Raw genomic sequence first — 10,690 nt, forward strand, 5'->3', positions numbered from 1 at the left:
GAGTCAGCATCACATAATTTTCCAAAGAAATTTGATAGAAATGAAAGTATTTTCATTACAATCTTACTATATGTAAATGAAAATTAGCCATAAAATATTAAGAAACAAAATCCTACAGGAAAAAAATCATTACAGTTTGCAAGTTAGTGGTTTTGACTTTGCTATAGTCATTAATTGATGGATTGGGGGAGATTATGTGTAAAATATTTTATGGAAATGCTAATAAACCTAGGGTTGTTACTTTTCTTTATTCAGAGCCTCAAACATGCACCTTGAAAGACTTTCTTTGTGCAAATGGAGACTGTGTTTCAGCAAGATTCTGGTGTGATGGAGACTATGACTGTGCAGATGGCTCAGATGAGGTAGGCTTTTTCCAGGAAAAATAATTCTTTAGAAAAATTATAATTTTATATTACTGGAGAAGGGACTTCTACATAGGAATGTTTTTTAAAGTAGCAATTGGAATTCTGCACATGAATCCATATAATCAAATATCTTGACTAAATTAAAACTAAACCTATTGAAAAAGCATAAAAAAGAGAACATGCAAATAAAATCAAGTCGTGTTTAACAATAGTCTGCATCTTTTTGTCCAAGCGACGATCTGGACCTCTTCCCATCCTGGAAATATTTTGTGTACTGGATGGGCATCACTCTCTACACACAGGAGGGGTTTGGCTTTTTTGGTTTAGTGGGGTTTTGGGGTTGGTTTTTTTTTTGGTTTTGTTTTTTTTTTTGAGAAAACAATGTTATGTAGCAGAAGCTCACTGGCTAATGCTTTGCAGTTTTTTTGTCCTTTCTTGTCCCTTTTGTCCCTTCTTTTTCCCTGCCAATGCTGGACCTCAGGTGCTTCCCACCTACTTAGAGGGCGCAAGCCACCTTCACGAATCAGATCTACTAATATATTTTATTTCGCAAGACATTATTTTATTTCATAGCACGGACTAGTATAGGTCATGACCTCTCTGATCAGCTGTATAGTTACCAATATTTATATTAAACTTCTGTTCTTGTATGTGTGTTGTTTTTTTTGTACCAGAGGTATTGTGAAACAGGCTGTTCAAGAGATCAGTTCCAGTGTTCAAATGGTCAGTGCATATCAGCAAAATGGAAATGTGATGGTCACGAAGACTGCAAATTTGGGGATGATGAGAAAAATTGTGAACCAGGTATTGTATTAAATAATACTGAAGCAAGGAATAAAGCAGAATGAAATAAGGAGAAAATAAATCAAAAAAATCAAGGTTCCTTGGGCACTAGAAGTAGGAAGGAGTACAAAAAATCTGAGATACTTTCTCTTCTCACAGTCTGTCATTGCATATTCCTGCTCATCTTATGAAAACACTTATGTATAATTACAGACCTTGTTGTGAAATGGTATTAAATTATATTGAAATATAATTTTTTAATGTAAACTCAGTGTATAAAATTCTGCTCTGGAAACAGCAGTAATTCTTGGCATTCTGAGGGGTTTTTGCTTTAACATTCATTCAGAGTTTACTAGTTCTTATACAAAAGTTTCCTCTAAAAAATTATTGTTATTGTTTTTGTTTGTTTGTTTGTTTTTTTTTCCTTTTTGCTGTCATGGAAAACAGTTTATTTTTACAGGAATTGTCTTAAATTTTTTATAAGTTTCATTTAGATGGGTGCAGATAGAACACTATGACAAAACTCCCCAATGAACAGTGCGACAAAAATATCCACCTACATTTTAAATAAAAATGATTAATATGTGATTATTTTAATTGTGATAATGTGTACTTTCTAAAACAATGATTTCTTATTAATTTAGCTTATTTAATTATAAGCATTTACATAACTTTAGCTAGACTCTAAATTAAACTCTACATTTAAAGAATGTAACTTTTTTTAATCTACTCATTCTAAGACCATGTTTAGGTGTGTAGTTACTGCTGTTACCAAGCATAAGGAAAACATAGAAATTTCATAGCAATAAAACACAAACATGCTCAGACTATCATTACACAGTTTACTTAGGATGCAGCAATTCAGATTTGTCAAATACTTCATTGTAGTTTGCAAACATTTCGAAAAGCTCTGGTCAGCTATAAATACAAGTTTGCTCACTGTGTTAACCTGATAAAACCATTAAAATATAAAACAGCTTATTTATGAACTGTCTTTTTCTTAATGCTAAAATATGTGTTTGCAACCAGCATCTCCAACCTGCTCTTCAAGTGAGTACGTGTGTGCCAGTGGAGGCTGTATTTCAGCATCTCTGAAATGTAACGGCGAGTATGACTGTGCTGATGGATCTGATGAGGTAGCTGACAAGTTTCTGTTGATTGTTTATTTTCCTGCTGTCTGACATGAAATTTGTTAGCAGTTTTACATCTGAAAGCAATTAAAGAGTCCAATGTTTGTTTTTTGTTTTTTTTTTTTTTATCCATTGCATACTGTCAGATAACTTAGCCCCATGGTTTCAGTTCCCTGGTAGTTATGCTGCATTCTGTTTGTTTGCTCTGTGGCCACCTTTTAGAGCAGACAAATTGATTTTCCCCAAGTCAAAATCTGAGCATGGCTCTGGAGGAGTTTGCTTCAGAGACTGCCCCATGCTGGCAGCGTGGACAAGTTTGTGTCACATTTGGCTCCCTCTGTCCTCTAGATTCATCTCATATACTCCTAGCAGGCACCTCAGCCTCTGGGGGCCTTCATGCCATGCTCTTCCCACCTGTTGCCTTTATAAAAAATTGCCACCTTCATGAAAAACAAGAAAAAAGAACAAAAATAGCTGTTATTTCTTAGAGCCATAAAGGTGCCAGTTAGAGTATGAAGGGTGCCTGAGCAAAGTGCTGCAGAGTGCAGGTGCAGACAGTCCTTTCTGGAGGCTTCTGGTCCTGATCAATGTGGGGAGGAGCCAGTTCAACTAAGTGGCCTCGTGTCCAGGATCGTTCCTTGTAGGGCAGCTGACTTCAGAAACCCAAATATAGCCATTGTTTCCATTGCTAATATTAAGCCACCTAAAGAAGTGATATCAGAACATATATAATGTTTGATAACAGTTTCACTTCAGTAACTGTTTAAATTGTACATTGTGTTATGTTTACTGTATGGAATACGTATGGCAGTGAAAAACAGTGTTGGTCAATTTTATTAGGTTTGTCTTAAGTATGTTGCTTTTCTCATTAATTAACACTCAGTTTATATGTGCATTTACACAGATGGATTGTGTAACAGAATGTAAGGAAGATCAGTTTCGATGCCAAAATAAGGCCTACTGCATCCCTGTCAGATGGCTTTGTGATGGGATCCATGACTGTGTGGATGGCAGTGATGAAGAAAACTGTGACCAAGGCGAGAGATGCTTTTCTTTAAAAGACTTACTTTATTTTATTTATTTTTTTTATAATATGTGTTATAAGTTAGTAGTATTCTGGCCATTCTGAGTGATGAAATGAAAGCTCTGTGACCTCTTTTGACAAAGACAACAGAGCAGCTTCATAAGTACTTTGCAAGACAGAGCAAAACAGACATTGTTTATGACTCAACGTTCATTGTTCCTTCTTTGTGCTTTCTTCCCCAAGGACCAAAAGATTGTGTTATTACTGGAAGCATGTTCTGTCTCATCAGGGAAATCAGTAATAAGTCCAGTTAATTTACAGTTTTATAGGCAGCCATAAATTACAAAGCCATGCATAAAGAAAAATTGCTAAATAAGTAATCTTAATACCCCAGTTTTCTATTTATTTCTGTGGAGATGAAATGTTGCAGCTAACCAGAAACCACAAAAACACATTTTGAATTCTCTCTCTTCTCAGAGAGCAGAACTGTGCACATTAGTTGATTCACATTAAGCTAAACACTATGCTTAGACTTTCATGCTTATGATTAAGCTTCCAAATATGTTTTTGAGAAATACGTCTGTTGGTCTAATTGTCATAGTTACTGTTGAATTTTTTTTTTTCAACTGAACCTTTTTTCATCTGCCAGACAGCATCACAGTAACCCTGCAGAAAATTCTTAGCAAGTGTAGTAATTCAATAATTATGACAAACACAGAAATTCTCACTCATACTAACGAATTTTACTCAGACTTTTGTTGGCTTCTTCATTTTTTTTTAGATTTTTCTTCTTTAAAGTGAGTAGTTCTGTGTGTTAATCATGTACAGTCACGATATGTATGTAGCTTCAAAAGCATAATGCAGTACAATAAGAAGTGATAATAATCAGAGATGAAGCAATCAATTACTGAGTAAAATATCCTTCACTTATTTTGTTGAAAATCTGGTAAGCAACACTTATCACTGGGGAAAAAATAAGTTCTATGGGATTAGTAAATTTGAAAGAGAGACCAAAAAAACTTGGGAAGAATGTTCCAGAGGTGTTTAGATGTGAAGAGAAAAACATTATAATAGGATGTGTTCAAGAGTGAAGGTAACAAAGTTTGAAAAAACTTCTAGTCCATTTTAAAACAGCTTTTAAAATATCTGGACTGTATCTCTTTAAAAACAAATGAAGTGTAAGTAAGGAGTAATGCATTTATTTTATCTGAAGCCCACATTATTCTTTGGATAGCATAATGGAGCTTCTGTGAACTGCAAATTGCTTATAATGCAATAAGAAGCCTTTTGCCTAGTTGGTTATTGCTATAATACTTTGTATTTATGTCACAATTATGATTTCTGTTATAGAAATCTATTCTGTAAAGGAATTATGACAGGCAGAGCAATCACCTGAAACAAATGCCAGTTTATCTCACTGCTAACTAATTTTTTCCTCTCTGGAAATACAACAAACACAAATGGAGTTTTATTCCACAGCATTTCTAAAACAATCTCTATAATATTTATCTGTAGCCCACTGTGCCTACTTATAAACATAGCTCTTTTCAGTCTCATTATACCACTAGAGTTATGGTTATATTTTGATTACACACACAATTATTTATATTCATGTCTTTCATCATGAAGAATACTTGAATTTTATATATTTTTCCTTGGTTATTAATAAAGAATATTTCTGTTAATGTTCACGAGTTATATTTGCAATGGGAATTAATTATATTTGGTAACATAGTGTCTGAGTTCCCAACATTCTCTTATACAATGGATATTTAATGCAAATTAATTTTCTTGAAAAAAAATTTAAACCATTCTGAATCCTTTATAGCAAAAGAAAGCCTTTTGTTGATTTTAATGGGGTGTGAACAGGGCCCTGAATGAATAAGTGAAAAGCCACTGGAGCCTGATTTGTTAGGGTGGGTGTAGTGCCTTGAGGATAGAACAGAGAGTTTTGGTGCTATCATGCAAAATTTCATTGTTTCCTCCTCTGCACATACACAGCTTTATTTCTTTTATACTTTACTTCTCTCAGGAAACCAAGAATCCAGTTACCATAAAAATGTGTTATATAGAAAATTAAGTTTCAAGAGGTTTCCATAACTTCATTGACTGGTAGTGGTAAAATTTAGTCATAATTTTGAAATAAAATGCCTTCTTACTGCTACACATATTAAAACTGAATCCCACTTGGACCAATTTTTAAAGCTTGAGCACTCCAGCTTGAAATGCTTTGTCTCACCCTCTGTTCCATTTTATAGCATGATTCAGAGTTCAATCAATAGTAAAGTTACATGGAGAAATTTATTCTTGGTGCATTCTGTGTTCAGTAAATATCCTAATGAGAAATTTCAGAAGTTACAGAAAGGAAGAAACTGTTAGAGGTCACATGGTCTTATCTGCTCTGTGCCTACATGGCTAGATCTCCCCTAAACAAGCCTGGCCATGCCTGTTATTCCCCAGGAGAAGAAAATGTGCTACCTCATGGCTAAGGGACTGCAATCACTTTGTCTCTTCTGAAAATGATATGCAGCTCAGAGAGGGGGAATAAGAATAAGTGGAGGATCAGACAGACATTCATGGCTAACAAACCTGAGCTGAAGTAATCTCTCACAAGTCTGACCATGTTTCTGTCTCCTGGTTTGTACCGTTCTCTGATAACACAAGTTACTGATGTACCCAGCCAGGTCTTGTCTGAGAGGCAGCATCACCAAGGGAGTTACGGACAGAAGGACAGTTTAAGCATCTCCTGGCAAAATGCAAGGGGAACGTGCCTAGCTGGTGAGTTGCCAGTGTCTGGCTTTGACAGCTGCCTCTCCTAGTCAGGCCAGACAGGTAATTCCTAGGTAACAGTCAGGGAAAGGAAGCACAAGAACTGTGTGGTCCAGAAAGTGATTTTGAACTGAGTATTTCTTTCTGCCTCTCCAACCCTTTCCTTTGAATTTTTTTTCCTTTATTTATGCTACATGTGTCATTCTCTGCAGATGGTGTGTGCTAAGTGGTTGTACTGGTTTTAGCAAGAATTGATGTTTTTTCTTTTGTCCTTCTGTTTTCCTGTTTGTGGTTTGTTGTTTTTCTGTCTTTTCATCCACCCAGGGGGAAATATATGTAGAGCTGATGAATTTTTGTGCAACAATTCCCTCTGCAAACTACATTTTTGGGTTTGTGATGGTGAGGATGACTGCGGAGATAACTCTGATGAAGTCGCAGAGATGTGTGGTATGACATGACATTTTTCTGTGCTTTTCATGCAGCAAAGCAGGAAATTGCATAAAACATATAAATATACTATTATATAAATATATAAGAACATATGTGTTTCCTTAATTTTACTTTGGGAAGATTACCTTGAAATGTGGGATATAGTTTTCTCTTTTTATTGCTATTCATGTAATTTCAGATAAGATACTTGTGAGGAAATTAATCGTTTGGGCAGAAATGCACAGATGGGAAAAGGTTACTTCTACATCAAATTATTGATCAGCATTAAACTTCCTGTTTCCTTTATTTCTTTAATTTAATGATTCTCAAAACAAAGTGTAATTGTGCTTATCACACACAATAATTTAATTCCCTTAATGAAGAATTTATACTATAAACATTGTTGAAGTGCTGTTCCATTATGTACCAGATGTTCAAGTCAAGCCCCATTCATATGTCAGGTGCAGCTGTGTTCCCCTGCCTGCTTATTGCTTTGACAAGGAGACGTTAAGGAACATCCAAGAATACTTGCTGGGTAATAGCTGATTCTTTTCTTTTTAACACACAGTAAAGTTCCCCTGCCCTCCAACAAGGCCATACAGATGTAGGAACAACAGGGTTTGTCTGCGACCTGAGCAGATTTGCAATGAGGTTGATGACTGTGGTGATAACTCGGATGAAGATCACTGCGGTAGGTGATATTACCTTTCAAGGCATTCAGATCAAAGAAAACAACTTGAAGGCAAACTTTGTTACAGAGATCTGCTTGTCCTTCAGTAAAGCTTAACTGGAGGTTAGTAGATCAGAATTCAAAACTGAAAGAAATTAAGCTTGAAATAATTTTCAGTCGCTTAATGCTTCATGGTCGTTCTCATTTGGATGTGTCTAAAATAATCTAAGGATCTTAAATGCTGATTTATTTTTCTCTTATTAATTTATAATTATGTAGATAAAGTCACATATAAAGCAAGACCATGTAAAAAAGATGAGTTTGCTTGTCATGATAAAAAATGTATTCCAATGGAGCTACAGTGCGATTGGTTTGATGACTGTGGAGATGGCTCAGATGAGCAAGACTGCAAAATAAGTGAGTTTGGCTACCAAGATATGTTTTTTTTCTGATTGTAGCAGAGAAGAAATAACTAATTATGACTTGCATCCATTGAAAATCTAGTCAAAAACACAGAGATTAAAGTGGGTTTTTTGTTGTTAAGGAAGTTAATCCTGTTTTGACATACCACAAGAAGCATGCAAATTTTACAGCAATTCAGCTTATAGCAGTTTTTAGAGTAATTCTTGAACTAATTGAGCTATAAGTTGATTGTATTTTATTTAATATTTGCAAAAAGATAAATTTCTTATTAAATACTCAATGTGAAATGAAGAATCTCAATTAAATGCTGTCAAATTTATATTAAGGCAAATACTGTAATGTCATATATTTGTTTAAAATTTACCTGATTTGAACTCTTTGAACAGAAAGATAACTGTTATTTGGTGGTGGTGGTAGTTTACATCTCAATTTTAACACTTTAGGCAAATCTATCAATGATTTTTTTAGACATTTTATTTATGTTTAGGTGTCTCAGACTATACATGTGAGGATCATGTGAATCCTTGTGGAGATGATGCTTACTGTAATCAAACAAAAACATCCCTGCTGTGTCGGTGTAAACCTGGATTTCAGAGAAACAAGTGGAATAGACAGTGTGAAGGTACAAGTCTTGTCCATCATCCCTTACTGTAAAGCATTAAATGTTACCTGCATAGTCAGTTTTCTGTCCTGGAGAAGGAGATACGTATCACAAACTTCTTACCACAGAATAAAAACTGTTTCTTAGCTAAGGGATTAAAAAAAAAAAAAAGAAGAAAAGACACTGAAAGGATTTACAGGATGTAGACTTATGCATTTTACCTGCAGAGGTTATCAGAATTAATAGTGGTTGTGAATGTCAAAAGGTGCAGGTGAGACCATTGAGTGATTTTGTAGTTTAAGAGGTAAGTGGGAGATTTGAGGTCTAGTAGGTTATTTAGCTGAACAATTGGGTTTGATGTTCAAATTGGTATCTATTTTGAGATGCTTAAAATAATGAAGATGCATAAAATTGAATTTATATGAAAATAAACATATTGAAAGCAAAGTTCCTTAGAATATGTAGCTTTAATACAGATGGTACAACACTGGTCAGAAAAAAAGACAGTTGTTATCCTTCTGATCAACTCTTTTGTTGTAAGATAAATCTACCTTCCCAAACAATGGGTTGTGAATTCATTTTCTTACTGGTGAACAGTAACATACAGAAAAAGTGGAGATAACTTTAATGGGACCTTCAAATTGTGTATATACTTTCATAGAGAAACTTCATTGTTTACCTCCTAAGAAAAAGCCATGCACAGGAGCTTTCCCAGCAAGGGATAACCATGTAGTTTTGGCTGTTCCAGGGGCAGGTATGTTGGAGAAAATTGCAACAGATATTTTTATTCTCAAAGTTGATTTTAAGCTCTAATAATAAGAGGTTGATATTGGAAGAATGGAGAAATAGTGTATAAAAATCTGAGATATGATTACAGAGGAAATAACATTATGAGTTCCTTTTCTTCATATATTTTGTTCAATGTTTTTTTGAACATGTTAAATAATAATGTATTACATTATAGATACATAAATTATAATTCTTTTCCTTATAGATATCAATGAGTGTATGGTATTTGGTGCCTGCTCCCAGCACTGCAATAATATTAAAGGGTCATACAAATGTTCATGTGAGAAAAATTATAAGGAGAAGAATAACAGTTGCGTAGCAAAAGGTAAGTATATAAAAATCAAAATAGAGAGACAGTACTAAATAATTTGTTTTGTACATGGTTGGTTGCACTAATGTGTTGCATATAGAATTTATTTTTAGATAAATATTTCTTGAATAGTGCACAGAAACAATTCTCAAGCCCACTTAGATTTCCCTTTTATTTAGGTAAGCAGTAAATTCTAATCACTTCCATTTAAATGAACATTCTTAATGGGAAAGTCCATTTTCAACTCCAGTTTTGTCAAAAGATACACACAAATAAGAAAAGCAGAGGTTATCTATTAGAAAGCATGTAAGCATTCTGGTGAAGCTTTAGAATCTTGAGAGAAGGATTAATTCTTTCATAAAACCATATTTAGAACTTTAGAAATAAATCAGGTAATATTTGGAGTTAGTGTGGTTTGCTTTGTCTTGTTGAAGGAATCTTGTAGAAGACACTCAAGTGGCATTTTTCTAAGTGTAGTCACTTTGAGATTATACTCCTCATATAAATCAGTGACCGAGGTCATGGTCCAGTGATGGTGAAAAAGTGCACCCACATAGATGTTATTTCTGCCTTCCCGAAGACAGAGGTATTGCACAGCACAGAAAAAGTAGTTAAATTTGGGTATTATGTAACTTTTAAATAATTTTAGAACTGAAACAAGCAATGATCTAGCTGCCTGAGTAAAATTAAGATAGTTCTTATGGGTCTGTATCTGAATAACTGCAAGTATGATCATAGCACCTCACCTGCAGTTTAGTGAGATGTTGGTGTGGATTTGATCTAAGCCTGTACTTGGAGTCTTCAGTGCAGAGCAAGTGTTGCAGTTACAAGATGTAGCTCCTTCTACACCTCTGTGCATATTTGGTGCACAGCTGTGAGCAGTACCTGACTGAACCTTATGTCCACATGTTGTGGTCATACATCCTAGAACCACAGAACATAACAGATTGTTGAGCACATGTTGTGGTCATACACCCTAGAACCACAGAACATAACAGATTGTATCATGTTAATTCCAGTTCCTCCTTTGCAGCACAGCAGTCAGTAATGCAGGTACCCCCATGCTAGGTAGTTAGGTGGTGATAGCCTAGCTTCTTAGATGCTTTGTTCACATTTTCTTGAGGCAAACATACCATGGAAAGATCATACTTATGAGTCTTCAGTAAAGTATTCTACATGTAACATGGACTATCAGGATTTGGCATCACTGCCTGTTACTGGAGAAACAGTCAGATTATGACATGGGAGCAAACAAAGTTACTAACTGAAAAATAGTGGTGTGTTACTATAGAAACACAGACATAATTCTGAGAGTTTATAATTTAAAAATCTGGGAATCATTATCCTGCATCTGAATTTTTCAGAAGCTTCATTTCCATTGTAATACATTAATGTTT

The 10,690-nt window shown here is 34.7% G+C and overlaps 1 protein-coding gene across 1 annotated transcript in view; it reads left to right on the top strand.

Moving 5' to 3' along the window:
• Positions 1-255: 255 nt before the first annotated feature.
• Positions 256-10,690, top strand: part of LRP1B (low density lipoprotein receptor-related protein 1B) — a gene marked incomplete at its 5' end in the record, with an annotated part of 68,407 nt that continues 57,972 nt past the window's right edge. Inside the window, 9 exons of the mRNA XM_008936862.1 lie at positions 256-362; positions 1,040-1,169; positions 2,178-2,284; positions 3,183-3,315; positions 6,396-6,518; positions 7,069-7,191; positions 7,450-7,587; positions 8,081-8,215; positions 9,189-9,308. Coding sequence (XP_008935110.1) covers positions 256-362; positions 1,040-1,169; positions 2,178-2,284; positions 3,183-3,315; positions 6,396-6,518; positions 7,069-7,191; positions 7,450-7,587; positions 8,081-8,215; positions 9,189-9,308 — 1,116 coding nt within the window. The remainder of the gene's footprint in view (positions 363-1,039; positions 1,170-2,177; positions 2,285-3,182; positions 3,316-6,395; positions 6,519-7,068; positions 7,192-7,449; positions 7,588-8,080; positions 8,216-9,188; positions 9,309-10,690) is intronic.

Source organism: Merops nubicus, unplaced genomic scaffold, assembly GCF_000691845.1.
Source record: "Merops nubicus isolate BGI_N331 unplaced genomic scaffold, ASM69184v1 scaffold123, whole genome shotgun sequence".
Classification (NCBI taxonomy): Eukaryota; Metazoa; Chordata; class Aves; order Coraciiformes; family Meropidae; genus Merops; species Merops nubicus.